Raw genomic sequence first — 24,208 nt, forward strand, 5'->3', positions numbered from 1 at the left:
GGGTAGAGGGTGTTGAGGAGGGTTGGGGGTCGGGGCGATGTCAGCTCATTGTTTATTGATCAGGTCCTTTATGAGGCAATTAGCCTTGATACCGGCCCATAAACACTGAGGAGGGGCAGAGGAGAGGCGGTGGTGGGCTGAGCTAAGTGCTGTTTTATCAATTAGCAATTAAGCGTTTAGCGGGGAATGATGCTAATGTCGTTTCCCTAAGCACCTCCTCAGGCATCTGGTCAGGGGAAGAACTGCACATAAAATGGCCTGACACATTGGTCCACAGTCATTACAGACCTTTTGTGTACTGTTCTCCCATATGGAAAGGATATTGTGAAATCATACACAAGTTTTGTACAAGTTTTACACGTTTTTTAAAGATTTTTATATGACAGTGAAAACACATACAGGGGTTGGACAAAATAATTGAGACACCCGTCATTTTAGTGTGGGAGGTTTCCTGGCACATTGCACCAGTAAAGTGAAGTGTGAAGATTCAATTAGCAAGGTAAGCTTTGCAATGCACACAACATTATGGGTGACATATCGGAGTTCAAAAAGGATAAAATTATTGTTCCGCGTGCAACTGTTGCATCTTTGACCGAGACAGCAAGTCTTTGTGATGTATTAAGAGCCACGGTATCCAAGGTAATGTCTGCATACCACCAAGAAGGATGAACCACATCCAACAGGATTAACTGTGGATGCAAGAGGAAGCTGTCTGAATACACTGAAAGGGATGTTTGGGTGCTAACCCGGACTGTATAAAAAAAACATAAACATAAAACCACAGCTGTCCAAATCACAGTAGAATTAAATGTGCACCTCTACTCTCCTGTTTCCACCAGAACGGTCCATCGAGATCTCCACAGGGTCAATACACACGGCCGGTCACCCAAACATCCCTCTCAGACAGCTTTCAGGAGTATATCATACATGGAAATGGAATATATATTTTATATCAATGATTCAATTATTTTCAATCAATTATAAGTTCTTAACTAATATTTCTGTATGGGCTAGTATTTTTCTCTCTTGAGTTTGTTGAGTCTTTTGTATGTTACTGTTCTACATGGCTGTGTACAAACTTGTGGCTCTCGAGCCCATAGTATCTTGCATGTCATATGTTGCTCATTGTGTTTTTTATGGTATCCAATGCCACCTTCACATTTATCAATTCTGAATAAGTAGATAGGAATAAAATTGTTTGTAATGAAAGTTCAACTGGTGAGGAACCACGCGGTCTTGCATGATGCTACATTAGTGTGTTTCCAGTTCTGCTGTGCTCTGCATCTCTGCTTTTAGTGCATGTGTCCTGTGTTCTGCCTCCGCCAGTGCTGTGCTGTCCCACATACATATAATGGCTAGTAAGTTCGAGTTAGGAATGGAGGTTTTAGGAGGAGCTTCTTGAAAAGTGACTTTGGAAACGTATTCCATTGAGGACAACGTTGAGTAACCACATGATGTGATTGGTGTTGTGTCTTGTGTGTTCTACAGTGCTGACCCACGTTCTGGCAAGGCAGAGGTCCAGTGCCCCGCACACCCCGCGCATTCTCCTCTTTGGCCCGCCCGGCTCTGGAAAGAGTCTGCAGGCTCGACTGCTGGCCAAGAAGTACAACATTGTGGACAGTAAGGCCCTCTCTCTCTCTCTCTCTCTCTCTCTCTCTCTCTCTCTCTCTCTCTCTCTCTCTCTCTCTCTCTCTCTCTCTCTCTCTCTCTCTCTCACAGACATGTGTACACACATTCCCTCTCTATCACAAGCGCACACACACACACACACACACACACACACACACACACACACACACACACACACACACACACACACACACACACACACACACACACACACACACACACAATGATATACACAAAGCTGACATAACTTGAAGACAGCAACTTAAAGAACGGGTTATGTTTCACATGAGCAGATTATCAAACTACTGTAGGAAACCTATTTAAATATAATATTGAAGCATATACATTATATCTGAGGACAGCACTTTGCTAACTTTTTTTTTTCTTGCTCCCCAGTTTGCAGTGGGAAATTGATAAAAGCAGTTTATGCAGATGAGTCATGCACAGGAGACCTAATCAAACCGTACCTGGAGGCTGGGGAACCAGGTATGTCCACAAATGAATACAGTATATACTGTACGTGTATGCCACACACTCATACAGTCACAGTCACTCTCTTTTTCACCCTACTTCCTTCTCTCCTACAACACACACAGGCGCACATGAAAGTAGAGTAGTAGAGAGGAGAGTAGTAGAGTAGTAGAGTAGTAGAGTAGAGAGTAGTAGAGTAGAGAGTAGTAGAGTAGTAGAGTAGTAGAGTCGAGTAGTAGAGTAGAGTAGAGTAGAGTAGAGAGTAGTAGAGTACTAGAGTAGTAGAGTAGAGAGTAGAGTAGTAGAGTAGTAGAGTAGAGAGTAGTAGAGAGACACATGCATGCACGCACTGAAATGTTCCTTGATAACAATACTCTGACCTATACCCTTAAACATGTACTGCAAAGGTGCAGCAGGTTATCTTGCACATCATCTATCTTAATAGTAATACACAAGGTAGGAGTGTGCACCTTGAGTGCAGTGGCTGGGTTTAGTGGGGAAGAGAGACTATGTGTGAAGCGTCCTCTGACATGTAGAGTAGTAGTGTAACGTATTGAACATATCAGAGGCATCTCCGTCCTGTGAAATTGAAGCAGAGTTGAAAAACACAGGAGGTTTTCTACGCTCGGAGTTATTTGAAGCCTAAGCAGCAGCACGGCGACGTTGAGAGTGTTTTTGATGTGGAAATTGGACAGTTTGAATCTGTCAGCTTTCATTTTTCCACCCTCGTCAGAAACGGCGGCGCTCCATGCGTTTGCGTGGCTGTCAGGAAGCCTTTTGTTTTTGCCTTCTCTCTCCGTCACCCTCTCTGTATTGATTCGTGCCAGGCGAGGATGCCCCTAGGCTGGCACCCCCCTGACACTCCTCTGAGTGAGACTCGGGGGGGCCCGGGTTGTGAGGAAGGCGGAGGTCCTCCTGACCCCCATCAAGGTGACCCCTGCTTAACCAGCTCCACTCTGTAGTCTTCCAAGCTGGTGTCAGGCACGTTTGTAGAGCAGAGAGAGAACGCTAGAGCGGAGAGGAGCAGAGCAACGCCTGTATCGCTCTTCAAAACAAGGAGAACGATTCATGTTGAGTTTGAATGACAATGTGGCGAGTTAATATTTTATTTATTATGATTTTTACGTTTGACATGGGAGATGCTTGATGTGGAAAACAACGGCGCGTCTGATATCGTCCCTGATAGTAGTGTGTATGCGTGTGTGTTTTTTTTTTAGACAGACTCTGTCTGTTTTCTGCCTGACCTCTTCTGTGTGTAAGGGCATCTGTTTGAAGCCCCCCTCTGGTAGGAGTTTGTTTTTCCCTGACGATCTGCCTTGGTAGATAACAGCGTTTCAGGAATAGACATCCACACATATTGTTCACAGACATTGACAGAAGTTTCTCACTGCCCTCCCTTTATGTGGTTTTTTGTAAAGACGGTCTTATTTTTCCACGTGTAAGACGTGATTTTCTGTCCTTACCATTAGTCAGAAGATCTTGAGTGTGTTTTTTCCCCCCAACTCACTGCTTTCATTCAGGCTGATGTGTCGTATCAAAGCTTTGATGATATACGGGACTTTTTCTTTCGCCCAAACCTGTCAGTACGTGAAGAAAGTGAAACAGCCTCGTCTGTGTTAAAACCACCTGACCAGGCCATTCAAAGTGACAAATTGCATTGACCTTCCCGTAAATCAGTCTGCTCTGAATGCGCTTGCTCACTCACTGCCCATTTTTAAGAACAGCGATGGCAGTTTCTGAGCAGGTGCTTAAAGAGAGAACCCTAATTGTTATGTTTACTTTGTCATCCTTCCTCTGTCTTTGCGCTCTGGAAAGCTTTCAGATGTGAGCAATTTGTTTAGTTTAGTCTAATTGCTCTGAAAAGGTGTGATCAACCAGGCTGGAGGAGAGAAGAGCAAGGAAGTTGAATCAGTGAGCAAGGAACCACATCCATCCTTTCTGGTTTTTTTTTTTTTTTTTTTTTAATTACATGTCCTTTGGGAACACATGGCATTGAATGTTTTAGCTTAACTTAAAGGTACACTGTGCAGGAAATGGTCAAAAAAGGTACTACAACTATACTGCTCATTGGAACTGGGCTGCCTATTGCCAAATTTAATCTTTACATGAAAGTTTACTAAGTAGTAACCAAATATTGTCTAGTACAGTCCAAGTAGAGTCATTTTTGCAGCTAAAAATGGCTATTTTTGGAAATTCAAAATGGCGGACCATGGAGAAGATCCCCCTTTTCATGTATGAAAAATGCAATTTTTCCAGTCATAATGAATACTTAGAATTTGATGCTGGTGGTAAGTATTCATGAAAAATATAACATTAGTGAATGGGCAGCATGAATTCTGGAAATAAACAACTAAAAATCTCACACAGTGTCCCTTTAGCACTTAATGTAATGTTTCAAATAGTTCTTTCTTTGCTTCCTTCACTGTCACTGACTGTGTATTGACCACACCTATCTGTTTGTGTGTGTGCGTACGTTCATGTGTGCGTGCGTGTGTGTGTTTGTGTGTGTGTGTGTGTGTGTGTGTGTGTGTGTGTGTGTGTGTGTGTGTGTGTGTGTGCGTGCGTGTGTGTGTTTGTGTGTGCGTGTGTGTGCATGTGTGCGCACCCCCCATCAGTGCCGGACAGCATAGTTCTGCAGATCGTGACAGCGCGTCTGAGCCGTTTGGACTGTACCACGCGTGGCTGGGTGGTGCACGGCTTCCCCCGCGACATGGAGCAGGCCGAGAAGCTGCAGGAGACCAGTCACATCCCCAGCAGGTAAGTGTGCTAGGAGCTGTCCCCAGAAGTGGCAGTCCACACACACACACATACACATACATATCCATATCAGGACTGGACTAGGACCGAAAAAAACAGTCCAGGCCTTTTTGTAAAGACCCAGCTCCCACTGTCCATCCCCCTGCCCCTTCCCCCACCACCAACACACACACATACACACACACACACACACACACACACACACACACACACACACACACACACACACACACACACACACACACACTACAATATTATAGTCCAAAAACCCAAAAGCATCGGCCCCTGAGGACTGTTGGCCCACCGGGAAAAGTTCCTGTTTGCCATATCACCAGTCCAGGCCATCCCCATATGGATACAGCACACCTATCCACCTTATGAAGCATGATGGCAAGGGCAGTGCCATTGCTACCACACCATATCCGGTTGTGTTGCAACACTCGAGTAGTAGGGACAGAATTTGGTGTCAACAACGTGAAAACATAGATCCATCTTTCCCTGTATCAACGGTTCAGGCTGTGTAATGGTGCGGGGGGTATTTTTTTCCCGTTGTTCTTGTCTGACAATGTTGCAAACACTCCTGCCACATTCATCCTCCCCGATAATAGCCAGTGTTCAATGGCCCATTAAGAAACACCTCAATTATTCTTGGGCCGCCTAATCGGTGATGTTAAAGTCCCTTGTCTTGTCACTATGATTCACCGGCAGCTCGCATCTACAATGAATAGGAGCTTGTCACTTTGTCACTTTGTGACTTGTGTGACTAAGGCTTACTGGAGGCCCTGAGCCAAAGACTGGGTACTGAATTAAGGACAGAGCCCTTACTGGTATGTATACTCTGCAGAGCTGAGTGGAAACATGCAAGTGCAAAAACACGCCTAAACAATTATATTTACCAATGTATGAATTATGATGAATGCATTACTAAAACGTACTACAAGTCATACAATTTCAGATCAATTTCATACAAATACACTACAGCCTCCTCCAGTAAGTTTCTTTTCCATGCCGCTCTGCCTTACCAGATGACTGTGTTTAGAGACATCTACTGTATGTAAAATCTATATGCATCATGCAAACAATATATGTTTTGTATATGTGCCGTTATTTCTGGACTATAAGCCTCTACTGTTTTCACATACTTTAAACCTTGTGGCAGCTTATGTGTCAGATGCACTTTGATAATCCAGAAATTATAGTATGTATATTTGTTAATGTTAGCTAATGAGCAACATGGGAGGCAGGACAGGCTCATTATGGAAGAGTAGAGAAATGAGCACACAGTGAAACCAGACCATGGCTATTTTCCCCGGCGGTTGATGTCATACGTACCTGATGTCTTTGCTAAGCCTGTGTTATCGTAACAGGTGGGCCATACATGTGCAAGGGAAGCGTGCTGCTTTAATGGCCTCGCTCTTCCCTCCCTCCGTCACCAGATTAAAAGAAAACAAAAACACAATCAGCGTTGTGTGGCGAAGTTATCCATATTGGGTAACGCCGGCCAGCCGTTGTCACGCAACGCAAGAGCCGGGGCCATCCAGGATGAGCCACTCCAGTGTAATGTAATGTGCCAGGCACTTTGCTGATATTTCCCCCTGATAGACCTCCCTCCGCCTGTTTAGAGATACATGAGGGTGTAGATGTACACCACCACCATCCAACACTGCCTTCTCCATGCCACCCTACACACTGCTCTCCCCAACTGCCCTTTAAACCGGCCCGTCACCTAATGTGGAGTTCCCAGTCATTAGGGATCTCACTGAGCAGTAGAGCAGGGGGGGGGGGGAGGTTTCGAATCGAAAATCAAGTCGGCAAATCACATCGATTTTGATCAAATCGCCTAGCATATTGGATATATTTGGATGTTAAACGATTTAAAAGTCTATGAAGCCGTACAGTGCACGTTGCACACACTTTGTTTAGTTTTTTAAAGTGATGGTAGACTTTGCTATTATTCAAGGGTTGTTTAAGTACATTGTCTCAAAATAAATATGTTTGCGGGGGGGTATTGATTCGTGAATCGTGTATTTTTTGGAAGGAGAATTGGCCAGCTGTACTGAGTAACCCTGTGTGCCATGCAGTGCCGGCATGGCTCTGATGTCCCCGTGCTTCTTGCTCCTATGAGGTGGCCCGTGGCCAGAGAGTCTTGCATTTGCATGGCATTAGTTTAATTGATTTGGAGCGCCGCAGGTTAGGCCCGCGGCGAAAACAATGGCCAGATAGTGTTACCTGATGCAACGGACGGACGGTCGGTGATGGGAGTCCTAGCTCGTTCGCTCGCTGGCTCGCTTGCTAGCTAGCAGGCAGCGATTTACCTGACAGCTTCATTAATTAACGGCTATCCAGTTACTGGGCCTTTTAGAGTGGCTAAATAAGAGAGGCAGGCGGCTGGAGGAGGGCCAGGCAGGCCATCAGCCATTAATGGGCCGCTGCCGCCACCACCTCCACCACCACCACCACCACCATGAGCCACTAGCCTAGCTAGCTAGGCTGCCGCCAGTGGAGCAGTGACGGCCCCAAGGGTTCAGGGGCCACGCGGCCAGCACGCCCTCCCTCTGGAGCGGAAGGATACCTATTTCCTGCTGGGGCTCCAGTGTTCTGCACTCGGCTTGCCTGGTGCAGCCCAGCCCAGACACGAATTTTGTCAAGATGAGCTACAAATAGACTTTTTTTGCTGGGCTTTTTATTGCCATTATTTGACAGGATAGTGAAGGTAGTGACCGAAAGTGAGTGGGCAGAGAGAGATGGGGAAGGGCTGGCAAAGGACCCGGGCCGGGAGTCGAACCCGGGTCGGCCACATAGCAAACGAGTGCCCTACCATCTGCGCCACAGTAGGGCCACAAATAGGCTTTTAACATAGCCCAAAAACTAAGGGCTTCCGCACACCGGCCTAACCCTATTCCCTAGGGGTGCTAATGTTGTGTGTTGTTTCTAATGGCTTGGTATCTCATCTCGACGGGTAGTAGCTCATCCTCACCCTGGCCTGGCATGGCACGGTGCAATGTGGCCTTTGGGCTGGGCAGGGCAAGGAGTCGATTGAGGCTGGCAGAGGAGGAGGAGGAGGAGGAGCAGGCCGGTCGACCTTTTGAAATGGAAACTGGCCGCAGCAGAGCGTGCGGTTAGAGAGGGAAGGAGAGCTTACAAGACCTCGGTAAACTTTTGGGAGGACTTTTGAGCCCTGCTCCCCGAAAGACACCTCTGTAGCATCGGGAAGTGGAGCTGCCCTGCCTGGATTTGAACCTCGTCCTCCGGGCTACCAAACTGGGGCTCTGAACACTACACCCAGGCTCATAGACTTGGCCATAAATAGCCCCACCCAAGTGATGGTCACTCACATCACAACCCCACAATTTCCAACGGAAGGCTTTGTTGACGTAATGGAGTGCATGGACTTGGCTATGTTAAGAAATGTGTTCCAGGTGCTGTCACAGGCCCTGTGGTGTATTTTGCGATGGCGGCTGTGCGTTTGGCTCCACAGGGCCCTGGGGTGATGCGGTGCAAGAGACGTGAGCGCCACCGAGCTGCCCTCTCTTTTGTCATGTTAAAGGAGCCACCTGATCCCAGGCCCGGGCCGGAGAAAGAGAGGAAGAGAGGGAGAGGAAAACATAGAAAGAGAGAGAGAGAGAAAAAGAGCGAGAGAAGGGATAGGCTTCCCTCATCAGGTAGATGAGGACGCCTTCACTCCAGTTTCCTCTTTTGCATAAGTGTGTGATCGCCTTTCACGGGGCAGATCAATCAGGACGCCACTCGCCTCATCTGCCGAGACCATACACACACACACGCACACGCACACTCACACACACACACACACGCAGAGACACAGACACACACTCACTCACACACACACACACACACACACACACACACACACACACACACACACACACACACACACACACACACACACACACACACACACACACACAATCTTAAATTCACAAATATAGGTTGAGTCAGACTCTCTAACAAAAACACATTCACACATAGTCTATAGCAAATGTAAGGTAATCAGACACACAACGGTTTGTGAGACACACATACACACATTCATATATACACAGACATATACGTATGGTGAATGTTAATATTGTTTTGAACAATTCCCCACATTAAAACCATTTCCTTTTTTCTTCCTCCTACTGAACAACCCCACTCTCGATCCAAGCTATAATGACGGTCCAGGCCAGACCCTGAAAGAGGTTGTCCCGATGCCGGGGCACTGCAACCCACCCCTCAACCCCGCCCTTAGTATCTTCCCAGAATGGAGTTTCTCCACAAGTAATGGGTGCCATAGTATACGTATACGGTAAGGCAGTGGCCAGCCAAGGCAGTGGTTCCCAACCAGGGGGTCGATACCCTTGATGGGGCGGTACTGGGGGCAGCAGCACAAAACGCTTGGGAACCACTGCAGCAAGGCATCTAGTAGCTGCCATTGAGTTTTGTCACGTCACCAGTTTGTGAGCTCATGTCATACTATATGTTGTTCCCCAGGTCGTGATCCGGGTCTGGTCTCTGTCATGACCGGTGATGAGGATGCCGGGTCGAGTGCACGTTGTGACGAAAGAGGGGTTGGATCTGGGTCAGGGGTGTTAATGACTTCTCTTATCCTATATACACAAGTCAAGCCCATTTAGTTGAGTACTAGTGATATATGGTCGGCGCCAAGTCTTTTTTTTTTTTTTGCAACTCATTTTTTTATTCTTCCATGTAGTTGAAAAGTTAACGGCATGAAGTAACAAGACATTACATTCCCCAACCAACCCTGACCAACACATTTTCCATTAACTACACATGAGATACTGTCATACACTTTCAGGAAATGGTACAAAATATTTTTTTAACAAAATGATGTACATTTTTCATGAATAAGTAAGCTTAAGACAACAAAATAACAAAAAAAGGTAATAATCATGGTTTTGTGACACAAGCTATTTACCGGTATATAGAGAAAGTGTGTAAGCTATTTATGCATTTCGAAAGTACTCTGCTTGGACAATTGTTGAGAGGGAGGGATCCTCGTTGTAAGATTTCGGGTTCAGTTCTGGCCCGGGTCCTTTGCCGATCCTTCCCTGTCTCTCTTTCCCTGCTTGCTTCCTGCCTGTCTCGACTGCCCTATCGCAAAAAATAAAGGCCCAAACAAGCCCCCCACCCTCACCCCACCCCAAAAAATAAGCAAGTGTGTGGTCTTGTCCTACTCTTGGCTTAGTACAGACCTGCATCTTAGTTACAGCATCCCTAACCTTGCTCCATCTCTTTACAAAGCTTAGCCCTCAACCATCCATCTGTCACAGACACCAGTGCACACACACACACACACACACACACACACACACACACACACACACACACACACACACACACACACACACACACACACACACACACACACACACACACACACACACACACAGCTGCCATTATGCCTACTCAGTCTCTACCTTAACCTTGCTGCTCCCACAAAGCTGTTTCTGTTTCTCGACCCTATTCCATAGTCACACCTGGAGTGGAAACATTCGACCAAACATTTTTTTTTAATACAAATATAGAAGCTGACGGCATGTGTGTCCCAAAAGCAGCTGAGACCTTTTTTGCTTACTGTTACAGCAACCCTTTCTTAGAATACCATGAGGCGATATTATTCAAGCAGGCTATGGTTATACTGTACTGAATCACTTGTCCATGCAAAATGTCTGGAAAGAGAACACTTGTTTTGGCACAGACACAGATAGTGCTGCAATGATGAATTTCAATGTAGAGCAGTTTAGCCCTTAAAGGCCCCCATGAGCATTAGAAAAAAACATTGGGGCAAAACATAACTATGATGCTCAGCTAAAATAGAAGTTGTCCCAAAAATGTATGCACACTTTAAAGCATTGATATGTAGGTGTTTGTTGATGTGTAATATAATTCAAAAGGAAAAGGTTGACTGAGCGCTCTTGTTCTCCAACTTCATAAACTTCAAACTGTAGGTGCTCTTGAAGTAAGAAGACTGAAGTCCTTTCATTTAGAGCGTGTTGGCTCTAGGGCCGACTTCAGGCAACTCTACAGGCCGACAAGGATTGTCCTTAGTAAAAACCCCTTATTAATCCATAGGCATTGTTACAAAGATAAAACCGCCAACCGGTTTCAACCCACACTGGGTCTTCATCAGGGCGTAAACTGGTAACAATGCCCATGCTTGTTAAATGCATCAGGTGATGCCACGTGCAGCCGCTCCCTAAGCGACTGTGGCTTTTGGCCTGGAGCCGATATCGTCAGACGGTGTCCAGCCATCTTGGGGTGTTTCGACCCTTAACTGTAACACCCTCAAGCTGGCGGGTCAGCAGTGGTGGCCAGGTCACTGCCCATCGACTCCAGGCCTCCAGCCCTCCAGCCCTCCTCCTCCCTCTTAAACCACAGTCAACAAGAGGCACGTTCTGCTGCCTCCCCTATCCTGCGCACTGCTGCCTTACGCTCTCTGCCTGCCACGCCGAGTGTAGTGAGCGCTGACCATACTGACTGTGCCGGGAACCCTCTACACCCCACCTCGATTGGAAATAACCAAGCTTGCCAGCCTTTCTCCCTGCACTCCATTATGAGGTCTTGATATTTCAGTCTCTTCCTCTCGTGGGCCTCATCGCAGCCTTCCTCCCATGGCACTGTTAGTTCCACGAGGAGGATCTTCTTGGCCTGCTCTGCCCAGATGACTATATCAGGCCTCAAGGTGGTTTGGACAACAGGGGGGAACGTGAGCTTCATTCCCAGGTCAGCTGACATTTCCTATCCTTGTGCCCCTTGGAGGATGTTGCTCCTAGCTCTCTTCACAGAGGATGTCTGCTCTCCTGCCCTGATGAACTGTACTGCTGGTACCTGTGGCTTGGGTGGTTGCGGTCTTCTCCTGGCCTGCCCTAGGATGTCTGCGATCACGTGGAGCACCTGGTCGTGCCTCCACCTGTATCTCCCCTGGGCCAGAGCTGTCTGACACCCTGCTAGGATGTGGGACAGGGTCCCCTTCTTCCCACACAGCCTGCAGAGCGGGTCTTCCCTCAGGCCCCACCTTGCCAAGTTCACTGGTGATGGCAGTACACAGACCTCAAGAGAAAGCCACAGTCATACACAGACCTCAAGAGCTTACGCGGAATGGCTGCAGCCTCCAGAGTTCAGACCACGTGACCCTCCTGTTTGTGAGGTTCCATCTGGTCCAAGTCCCCTGGATGGCTAGTTCGACAGCCTTTGCCTTCCGTGCTTCCTCCTCCTGTTAACGCTTGCACCATCTCCCTCCTCTGCTGTACAGTTGCCTTCTTCCACTGTGTAAAAAGTGTGATGTTCCCAGTCCCTGACGGCCAGTGCAAACGTTCACGACGATGTCCCTCAACTCCAAAGAGCTTTCAGCTTGCTTGACCGCAACGTCTGCTAGCCACTTGCGACCAGTTCTTGTGGTGACTTCTGCTTTGCTGACACGCTCATCTTTAGAGTCCCTTAGCATCATAGAGCACTTGGCCACCTTGAACTCCTCTACCACAGAGGAAAATGGAAGTTGCAGCTGTCTTGACCGGATGTAGAGTTCCACTGCTGTGAAGCTGGTAGGGATGCCAAGCCACCGCCTCAGATGTTTATTCACTCTCCTTTCCACCCCCTCCACTACAGTCAATGGGATCTCATAAACCGTCAGTAACCACATCAGCCTTGGTAGGAGCCCATGCTGGTATCCAGGCTTTAAACTTCCCAGGTAGACCAGACCTCTCAATCCTTCTTAGCCATTCGTCGGTCTGCTTTCCTGTGTCAGTGATGTTATTCCTGTCACTGAGGGTGTCATCATACCACTTCCCTAGGCATTTGATGGGGTTCTCCTTGATTGTCGGGATCTGTTCGCCTTGGACTTGCAGTTCAAAGGATTCAGTCAGTTTCCCCTGCCTTATTACCAGACTTCGGGATTCTTGGGCTTGAATGTCATCCTTGCCAATGAAGTCAAAGCCCCCAGGGTCTTCAGGATCCATCTGGCCTGCACGTGTGTTATAGTTGTTATAGTGAGGTCGTCCATGAATCCTCTCAGGGGTGGCTGTCTGCTTCCTGCTGCAGTCACTGGTCCCTTAGCCTCCGCTTCTGCAGCTGTAACTAGGAGGTTCCTCCCCATGATGAAGAGGATGGGTGAGACTGTACACCCTGTTACAATCCACTTCTCCAGTGACTGCCACGCGGTGGTGAACTTGGCAGTCTGGAAGCGCAGCTTAAATGAACCCAAGTAGTTATTAATCATTTGCCTGATCTTGTCGGGGATGTGGTACTGCTCCATGGCCTTGTCGATGAGGGTTTGGGGTATAGACCCATACGCGTTGGCCAGATCCAACCAGACAACAACAAAGTGCCCTTCTTTATCTTGGCTTCCTGGATCAAAGACTGGCTCCTAACCAGTCAGTACCTCAGTTATTGGAGAGTGCTGTGGAAGTTTAAGGTGACTATTAACCTCTTAATATGTCTTCATATTGCAATGTTTCTGTCACCCAATGCTTAGGTTGATTTTAGGGTGTCCTGTGGTGTGACTGCTCTTATAGTAGGAAAAAAAGTTTTTTTTTATAAACAAAAACACATATTAAGATTAAACACAATATCATTATCAAGTTAGCATGAGCTCAGATGTCAGTCATGTATACAAAAGGATTAAAATGGCCATAATGCAGTGAATTTCCTGTGGTGTGACTTCATTTTCCTGCAGTGTGACATGCCTATGCAATGTGTTGATGCAGGACACATTTTCCCAAAAATGGCAAAAATAAGGCGAAATTCCACGGACCACTAAGTGCTTTATTTTCTTCTATTTTTTCAATTTATTTCCATCATTTTTTTCAAGATGTGGAAAAACTTTTTTTTTTTTTGGCGTTACGCCCTTAAAAGTCAACCACCCTTACTAAGGACAATCCTTGTCGACCTGTGGAGTTGCCTGAAGTTGACCCTAGTGCCAACACACTGTAATATAATTCATTTTTATTGCTTTGTCACCAGCTTTTCTCAAATTGACATCCACGCTGGTCCACTGCTGACAAGCACATCACCTCAATTTTTGTGTACCGTTATTCACTTGCAATGACTGCTGGTCTCATAGTGTAAACATTAGACATTACTGGCGAAGTGATGCCAGTTGTCATGTATCATAAAGTGATGTCAGTTTTGGGACACACTGTTGTGGCCAATAAGAGCTGATAGAAGAGGACCAAAACTGGGATAAGGTATGGTAGAGTAGAGTAGAGTAGAGTAGAGTAGAGTAGAGTAGAGCCCCATTCTGCTACTCCACCTACGTGTATAGCTGCTACTCCATAGCCACCCAAATGCACTTTGCTCTCTCTACGTACTTGACTTCTCCAGTGCTACATGAAGGTAATGTGTGGACTTCCTCGTATTCATTCATTTGCAGCCCTACTTTTGTTGCTGATTGATTGGCATGACCTGCCCATGAAGTCTGTTGACGCACAACCCCACTTAACACCACCCCTTTGGTCCACCCTAATGCTCCACCCCCTGGTCCATTACACACCCTCCCCTCCCCTTCCCTCCTCTCCACTGGCCTCCCAGTCCCCGCCCCCCATTGGCCTAAGTACTCGGAGTCTGGCCGTACTGCACTCTCTTACAGCTCAGACACGACTGCACACAATCAGAGTCTTTGGGCCACCTGAAATATGCATAAGCACATGTGACGTTCGGATAAAGCAGTGCAATTAGCCACGTAATCCTAGAGAGCCAAGCCACCCCCACCCCCTACGTACGCGCCCTCCCTGTCCACCCTACAACTATCCCCCCCCCCCCCCCTTCTACCTCCCTTCCTCCTCCTACCCGCCCTCTATTAGTTAAATGTATTTCATGTGCCCGCTGCCCATCTAATCAAGCAACACTTCCTCTAATTGGCTCATGAATAAAACAGCAGGGCCGCATTATAATTTAATCAGAGGTAAACATCGCCCTGCTACAGCGCAGGGGAACGCAGCACAGCACTGCACAGCACTGCACAGCACACTGCGTCTCACCATTTCCTAATTTGGGAGGGTGGAGGGAGGAGAGGAGAGGAGAGGAGAGGAGGAGAGAGAGAGAGAGAGAGAGAGAGAGAGAGAGAGAGAGAGAGAGAGAGAGAGAGAGAGAGAGAGAGAGAGAGAGAGAGAGAGAGAAGTGGCCAGTGGCCAGTGCTATACGAAGTTGAAGATGGCAGTGGCCTAGATTTAGAAATGTGATGGGGCTTATAAGCCCTTAGTCCCATCTCCCTGTAGACCTGCTGCCTCTGGTGTCCATAGTGGGTTTTTAGAGCTGCACAAACAAGCCTAGATAGTGTATATATATAAATACAGTATAGGCCACACCAATTTAATTTGTTGGTTCTCGGATTCGCCGCTTGTATTTTGTATCAAAATGAAAAAAAAAAAAAAAAAACAGTTTCAATACCCCAAAAAAATGAAATCGCTTAAAAAAAACCGAAGACTGCATGTTTTCATGAACGGAGAGGTGTCTCTTTAGTAGTTGGAGGTCATGTGACATAGAGAACCAATAAAATCACTCCTTTCAACATGCCGATTACGACTAGCGAATCAGGAAACGCGTTACATTCAAATGGTTTTACAGACAAATATGCAATGGCAAGTTGAAGCCCCTGTGGGTTAGCAGTAGCAGCGTTGAAACACAGTATGGCTCTTAGTGGAATTAGTGGAGTGGGATAGCAGTTTTAAAAAAGTAATACAACAACTATGGTCCCGCTTGGAGGAAGCAACCCCCCGGGTTACCGGTAGCTTAATTTCTCCCCCTTCCTCGTTCACAGGCAGCCCGACGTTTCAGAATAGAATGTTCGACTTCGCTTAACTATCCGAGTTCACATGTGCCAGCGAGTTTTGTGTTCTCAACCAGGCGAGTTTTGCAACGGACGAGAGAGTTACTATCACGGTAGAAACAGCGAAATGACTTGAGGATATTTTAAACACGAGAGAGTCACAATCACGGGGGGAAACTAAATGGCCACACAAAAACGCATTGCCACACAAAAACGCAGACGCAGCGCACTAGTGCTGTCGTGTCTGTTCGTAGCGCTTGCTAAGAAACCACACTCATTATGCAGAGGGAGAGCGCTCAAAAACGGGGAAATAGACAAAACCCAATTCACCTCAGATTCCACTGTAAACATAGGCTAGGCTATTTGTGCCTAATGATTTTAAAAATTACGAAATTTTAGCAGGGTTTGTTAAAAAAAAATCCATCCATCCATCCATCTATCTTCATATTGCAACTCTGTACTTATGCCGTGTGCGTAGCCTTATTGCAGAAAAGGCTGGTATGTTGATCTTACTAGTCAAACACATACTGCCTAAAAGGCTACTAATTTGGTCTTTTCTACCAGCCAAACTGCTTGTAGTCAAGATGTGTTAGTTAGGTAGCCTACTGTCATGTCTTTTATAAAGAGCACATTTGGAAGACTAGTCTATATAGCACATGAAATGCTCCAGGTCTTTTAAAATATAGCAACAATAATATAATAATAATAATAATAATAATAATAATAATAATAATTATTATTATTTTTATTGTTGTTGTTGCTATTATTATTGCTATTGTTATTATTTTAATTATTATTTTTTAAAGCTGAGTGCGTGTGTGTGTATGGGGTGGTGAAAACATTTGGGTGCACATACATTTTGTGCTGGTGCACCTAAAAAAATGTTTAGGCGCACCAGTGCAACCAACGCAAAAGTTAGTCTGGAGCCCTGAAGTGCCAAGAAAAAGTCAAGAATCTGAATCAGATTGGACTGTTTGTTTTGTTAAAATTTAATTACTGTAACTTTTTCTGTTACTAGTAGTATTTTGTGCACATTCTGTACTCAAAGAAGAGTGAGATTACATTATTTTTGGTCTTTTATTTTATTGATTTTGGGGACTTGTGCTTGTGGTCACTGTTGTAAGTGGTCTAACATTCTAAAGTTGTACTTTTATAGCTTGTAATTCCATTGATATGGTCACAATGCTGTATTTGCTGTCTTGTTCAATGAAGACTGCGGTTTCAGACTGTTGAATCATCTCAGTTTATTCAAACCAGATTAATATAATAATTGCCCTATGAGCTAATTTTGTGCCTGGTCTATTTGGCTGCCTTAATTCCCTTCTACACTGTCCTTCTCCATGTCCAGGTGTTTGCCTGTCTTGCACCTTCCTTTGGAGGTCCATGTGAGGCTGATATACAGGTGGTATAACATAACAGTCCCCTTATTACATCCGTGGCATTACCACACGACTAATTTTTTTTTATTTTTTTTTTCGCCCTCTCGCTTCAACTTTTTCCTGAAAAAATCCGAGAACCAACAAATTAAATTGGTGTGGCCATAGATAAGATAAGATAAGATGGAACTTTATTGCCTGTTAAGACGTCTTATGGAACGTTTTTGATTTCTCTGATCACCATTACCATTCACACATCAACATTAAACAAGACATGACAAGATGTTAGTGGTGTCAACAATAATGGATTTGGAAATGCATCGCGATGCGGGCCATGACATTTCAAAAATCTATTCGGCAAATACCATATCCGATGCGGCATATTTTTTAAAGTTTCAATTACTTCTGTTGGCAGTTCTGGAACAAATGAACTTTAACTTAAAGCACTTCAAAGCATTGAAAACTCCAGGACTAATACACACAACAGCCAATAACAGTATCTGACTGCTTGTACTGTACTGCCTCATGACTGATGAAAATTTTGCCTTGAGTTCAGCAGAAATGCATTGCAATGCATCATAGAATCAGACTGAATCTATTCTAATCGAATTGTTACCTCCAGAATCGTAATCGAATGGAATCATAAGGGCAGTGCCAATGCACACCTATACAAGATGACGCAAGGCATAGATTGGCTGACGGTTGTCTTAAGTGCTGGTAAGAAAGACTACTGCAGAGAGGATGATGCATTTCTTGTCGTTTGTGCAGGCTAGTGGTACATTGAAGTGGTGGCCTGATGGGAGCTGTTGTAAGGAGTGATGGAGGGGGTGACAGGGGCCCTCTGTGATCAGGCTGACTTTCTCAATCATTTGCTTCCTAGTTAGGATGGACTTTGTCATGATACAATGCTGGTGCTATTTCATATTAGGACGGACCTCATTCTACAGAGCGAGTTGTTAGTCTACACACAGTCCATGTACACATGTCCCACTTACGATAGTGTAGTGAATTACAGTCCATTAGTGGGCCGCATCTGGTAACCCTTATCTGGTAAGCACTAGACAGGGTCATCATACATACATGCATGCATGCTACCAGAGATGGTCCACTAATGGAATATCATTCATTGTTCATTCATGTGGATAAGATTCAAGAGAAATGTGTCCGGTAGGCCATCTCCTCTGGCCCAACTTCTAGAATTTTTTTTAACCGCCTGAAATCTACAATTTCATGAAATCTGCAATACAACTATAGCAGCCTTTTGTTTATTTCTACAACATATTTCAAGATTGCAAATGATTGACTGCTGTACATGTTTTTTGTTATTATTATTATTTGCTTATGTTGACAGTGGGAACTAAAAGTGTAGTCTTTTGTGATGTTCTAAAGAGAACTCTCAGGGGGGACATCCTGTGTGGACGCTAACTGTCAATCATCTGTCCAGCAGTCACATCGCACCAACATTGACATCATTTTATCTTGGCAGCCAATACATCACACTGTTTGTATTCTCATTGCTTCTCCTCACCACATCTCTCTGGGACACATTCACATTCTATAGATCATGGGTGGGTAACCTATGGCCCAGGGAACGTTAACGGCCTGTGAGACCATTTTTTAGTTTTAATGTTATGCAATTTCACATGAAATATGTGTTTTGTAAAGCAATCGTAGAAATTACATTTGCACTTCAAGTAAGTTGTATTTTTAGGGGACCTTGTGAAGGTGGGGTCTATTGTTAAGTTGTGCGCCTTCAATATAGGTCTAAAGTGCAGTGCGGAAATCCTGGTTTGTGTTCATATTATGGCCCTTGGAGGACTTGAGATAGATAGATGTGGGGTTAATGCAAGTGCTTTACTCCTTATTCAGGCCTGAGTGAGATTTCAGCTTCTTCTGTAGCAGTGAACTAAATGTTCATAGCTCACATGTCAAACGGGAGCGTTTACCGTCTTAAAAGATGCACACAGCCCAGCGGCAGCAGCAGGAGTGGGTTACATTTAAACTAGAACATCACAACACGGAGATGGCCGAGATTTGAAGCAGCAAGGGCATCACAGAAGGTTAAAGGAAACACACAATCAGTTATTATTCATGCTCCCTCTATAAGGCACACTAACACACACACACACACACACACACACACACACACACACACACACACACACACACACACACACACACACACACACACACACACACACACAGATATGCAGAGATATAGTCCATCTCAGACACGCACACGGACACACACACTCGTGCATGCACACATGCACACAGATGTAGTCCATCTTAGACCCACAGAGTGAGACGCATACACACACACACACACACACACACACACACACACACACACACACACACACACACACACACACACACACACACACACACACACACACACACTTATGTGTAGACTTGTACGCTGTCATCCTTTTTGAGATTTATGAATATTTCATAGGGTTGCATTAATATTAATGGTAATAGCTGGAGAGCTGGTCATTATTTCTGTTTTTTAGGAAAATATTCATTAAAAATAGAGGATATCTGTTTTCTAAAATGCTCAAGTGCTCAGGCAAACCTCCTTGCACACACTAAGACACACACTAACACACTTACACACACACACACACACACACACACACACACACACACACACACACACACACACACACACACACACACACACACACACACACACACACACAAGCTCTTATACGATGCAGATGAGTCTCAGATGCCCAGTTTGAAACTCCACTGTGGCTAGAAGAAATGAGTCTTTCCTCTGCTCCTTCACAGATTTACAATACAGACAACAATGTTCACACATTTTTTTTTACATTTATTTATAATATTTGTTTATTTTATAGAAGGACCCCATTATCTTGTGGCATAAGACATCCCACAAACATGCCACATGTTCAAATAATTCTTTCTGGCCAAGTTAACCTTTTAATTTTTTTCTGTCTTTTCTGCCACATCTGAATCTACCTGTCTGAAAATGTCAGTATTGTGTCCCGTTTGGCCATGTTCTCAATGCCAAGAACATGGCTCCCGTGTGATTCATGACTAGTCTGCTTTGCAGCCAGCGTTACCCCTCATATCGGTACTCATCATGTCACGTAGCACATTCAAGTAGGTGTTTGTCTCTGAAGATGCCATGGCCAACCCAATTCTGGTAAAAAAATTGAAGCAAAGGATGAGCAAATGCAGTCCATTGAACCTCGATACTATCAAACATTCACCCAGACCACAGCGCCAAAACTATCTCCTACCACAGTACTGGCACTCCGTAACGGGGTCAAAAATTGACTATTTTACCATCCTACACTCATTCTTTTATAGAATGTCTGGAACATCTCTCTTCAAAGGCCAACCTGTATGTTTACATGGTATGTGCAAGGGCGCTGTGACGAGTTTCAAAGTGGTGGTGCGTTTATTTTTCCCGCATTCTTTATTTCTTAGTAATGTTATTGCCGCTGCACTCCACTCATTTGTCTGCATTTAAAGCTGAGAAAACCTCATTTAGGGAGCCCAAAAGTGGGGATGCAAATAAACCACTGCAGCCCCCTTTCCGGCACCTATGGGTATGTGTTCATGTAGCCCAACCAGTCAGCAGTTAGTTCTGATGTTCCCCTTGAGCATGTGTGGGCTTGTTTGTTTATTTGTTTGTTTGTTTGTTTGTTTGTTGTTTGTGAGATCAGACCGTCAGCCTGACACTGCCTTGGGCCTCTCAGGTGTGTGTGGGGCACAAGCATCTCTAAATATTTCATCGAAATGTAGCGCCTCTGTTCCTTGGCTATCTCACTCACTGTATTCCTTTTTCGAAGAAGACACATCGCACCTTCTGGGCGCATCTGTTACATTCACTGCATATTTGCAACAAATACCACGCATGGCTACACCACAACTGTGCTGCTCAACTGTCAGTTATTTTTTTGTGCAAGTTCTTGAAACTAAATAGAAAAAAAAAACTGGAAGAACACAGATGCATTTCTTTAAGTGTTGGTATGACTGCCATTGTGTATGTGTGTATGTGGGGTGGGGAGCCTATACTTTACTAGAATACTATAGGGAAAAAAAGTGTATTATTGTGTTGCTGTAAGTAGAAGGTGTGTAAATGTGAGATGTAAAGGGCAGGTGTGTTGTGTTTTGTCAGGGTGTTCTTCCTGGATATGACGGATGAGGTGGCTGTGGAGCGCCTGTCTCTGAGAGCAGTTGACCCCGTCACAGGAGAGAGGTGAGAGGTCAAAGAGAGGTTGTGTCACTTACCACACTATCTGCCATGACACTGGACACACACACACACACACATGCACGCACACACGTATGCGCACAAATACACACAGATACGGCCAGTGACAGCTTTGGCTGTGTCCGGGACAAATTTATCTGAAAGATACACACACACATACGATTTGCACTCAAACACATGCGCAAAAACATACAAACCATTAGTTACAATTGAGGGCCACATATTCCAATTGACCTTGTTTTACTTGTGCAATTCAACCAGGTGATCATTCAACCAGCCAATCACCTGGCTGAATTGGACAGCTAATAACCAGGTCATTTGGAATATGTGGCACTGGATTGTACCTAATGAATCCAATCCAGTTTGCCCATCACTGTGTGTGACATTTGTGTGGCCTTGTCTCTCCCTCCCTCAAGGTACCACACTCTGTACCGGCCGCCCTCCTGCCCAGAGGTGCAGGCGCGCCTGGTCTTCAACCCGAAGGACCGTGAGATCGAGGTGATGCAGCGTCTGGAGGAGTACTGGGCCCACTTGCCCCTGCTGCAGGACTTCTACCCAGACGCCATCCACATCAACGCAGACCAGGACCCCCACGCCATCTTCGAGTCTATCGAGAGCCGCCTGGTCGGCCGTCTGCCCAAAACCCTTATGAACAGCCAGCCTTGAGAGGGGGGATGCGGAACGTCTACCGCCCATATGTTTGGACTTAAGGTATACACATTTTAGGGGGCCGATGGGGCGCAACATGCTAATCCGGCCACATATGGGCGTGCATGCCCATAGGGACCCCGGTTTGAATCATGCCCCAACCCTACCCCCCATGTGTGTCTCCCACTCTCTTCCTGCCACAATCTCATCTGTCTTATCAAGAAAAGACACAAAAAGCCCTTGAAATATACACCTTTTAGACTGCTGTTGCTTGTATTTATTTCTTGTTTACTGATATGTAAGGGTTAACGTTCGGCGAGAAGGTCGCTACCGTGGAATAGCAGCACGACAGAGAGAATCTTTAGACCCCGACGCGGAGCGGAGGGGTCTTGTTCTCTCTGAAGTGCTGCTATTCCACAAAGACCGACTCGCCGAAAGTTAACCTGCTTATTATATGGATATACTCAAATGATTCATACATGGCGGGGACATTTCTTTAGGCCTATTTAATGTGAAGTCTAGCCTATTGTAGTTTTTAATGTCAAAAGATTGTTGCTGCGCAAAACAAAACAGTGCCGTTGTGGACCACCGCTAACAGGTAGCCAGCACAACCGGTGTTGTCTATCACAGCAGCTCATTAGAGTCTTGTTGAAAAGTCGCTTTAGCAGTGAAAAGTCTTGTTGCCATTGACAGCGGTCTGTTATAGACCAACCCGTCCGTTATCGAAAAATAACAGACGTGCGAACGTTGGGGAGCCCCGTTGAAATGAATGGAGCATTCGACCGATGACGTCACAACCATATAATAAATTGCATTAAGTGTCACTGTTCTAATTCATGCCACTCTCATTGTCTGTTGTGTGGATGGTCAGTTGGCAAAATAATTTCCCCCTTTGGAGATTCATAAAGTCAGCTCAACTCAACTAACCAGCCACCATGTTGTCCTTTTTGCCCCTTGCAGGAGCCCCCACAACAGTGACACCAACAGTCAACACCACAACAACAACAACATAACCACCTGGCAGCACGGAGAAGGAGCGAGACCTCGATCACTCTGTTTTGTCATAATAAACTGCGTTTTACTAAATAAATGAGTCATTAATATTATAAGCAGGCCGGCAGAGGTCTGGTGTGTTGAGGTCTTCTCCTCTTACACACACACACACACACACACACACACACACACACACACACACACACACACACACACACACACACACACACACACACACACACACACACACACACACACAGTAGTGGTAGTAGTGGGCAGATGGGCTCTGATCTCCTACTTTCTGACCCGGGATGAGGATCAGATGACTGGGGGCTTTTGTCCCTCTGTTACAAGGCCTCTTATTAAACAAACCCAAACACACAAAAGAGGACTCCAGAGACGCAGAACCTTTTCAAGTTGAGCCTCTCTCTCTCTTAATACCCCCCACACAGACACACACACACACTCTCTCTCTCTCTCTCTCTCTCTCTCTCTCTCTCTCTTTCGCGCTCTCTCTCTCTCTCGCTCTCTCTCTCTCTCTCTCTTGCGCTCTCTCTCTCTCTCTCTCTCACTCACTCACTCACTCACTCACTCACTCACTCACTCACTCACTCACTCACTCACTCACTCACTCACTCACTCACTCACACTCTCTCTCTCTCTTCTCTCTCTCTCTCTCTCTCTCTCTCTCTCTCTCTCTCTCTCTCTCACTCACACACACACACACACAATTCAAACACTCCTTGCCCACCCCCCAGTCCGCGCTACTCAAGTCGACCCTGCACCTCTCAGGGGAGCCGGGAGCCTCCGTTCATTATGTGTTTGTCTAATTAATGTAGCAGTAAAATGCAGGCTGCGGCGGCCCTTTGTGGAGACGGGCATTAGTTCTGCCTCGGCAGGCAAATGCTAAGAGAGTCCTGTTTGGGTTATTAGAGGTACACTACACACACGGTGCGCTCTCTCTCTCTCTCTCTCTCTCTCTCTCTCTCTCTCTCTCTCTCTCTCTCTCTCTCTCTCTCTCTCTCTCTCTCTCGTCCTATCTCCTTTTCATACACTCTATCTTTCCCTTTCTTTCTTTCTTTCTTGCCCACTCTTTATCTCTCCCTTTCTTCCTTTCATTCTTTCTTTGTCTTTATGACCCCCCTCTCTCTCTCTACCCTCCTCCATTCAATGCATCCCTTCCCATGTTCCACTTCGCCTCTCTTTTTCACGTTTGCTTAGTTTAAGTACTTACTCCTCTGTGAACCTCTCTCCTCCCTCAATCCACAGTCACAGTCAGATGCTTGGCTTTATCTTATG

At 45.7% G+C, this 24,208-nt stretch overlaps 1 protein-coding gene across 1 annotated transcript in view; it reads left to right on the plus strand.

Moving 5' to 3' along the window:
- The window catches only part of ak8 (adenylate kinase 8), a 47,376-nt gene extending 24,452 nt beyond the window's left edge, over window positions 1-22,924 (plus strand). Inside the window, exons 10-15 of the mRNA XM_063195731.1 lie at window positions 1,489-1,620; window positions 2,026-2,115; window positions 4,716-4,857; window positions 21,173-21,253; window positions 21,685-21,979; window positions 22,877-22,924. Of these exons, the coding sequence (XP_063051801.1) occupies window positions 1,489-1,620; window positions 2,026-2,115; window positions 4,716-4,857; window positions 21,173-21,253; window positions 21,685-21,934 (695 nt within the window). The 3' untranslated portion in view covers window positions 21,935-21,979; window positions 22,877-22,924. The remainder of the gene's footprint in view (window positions 1-1,488; window positions 1,621-2,025; window positions 2,116-4,715; window positions 4,858-21,172; window positions 21,254-21,684; window positions 21,980-22,876) is intronic.
- The last annotated feature ends 1,284 nt before the right edge of the window (window positions 22,925-24,208 follow it).

This window comes from Engraulis encrasicolus, chromosome 3 (assembly GCF_034702125.1).
Source record: "Engraulis encrasicolus isolate BLACKSEA-1 chromosome 3, IST_EnEncr_1.0, whole genome shotgun sequence".
Lineage (NCBI taxonomy): Eukaryota > Metazoa > Chordata > Actinopteri > Clupeiformes > Engraulidae > Engraulis > Engraulis encrasicolus.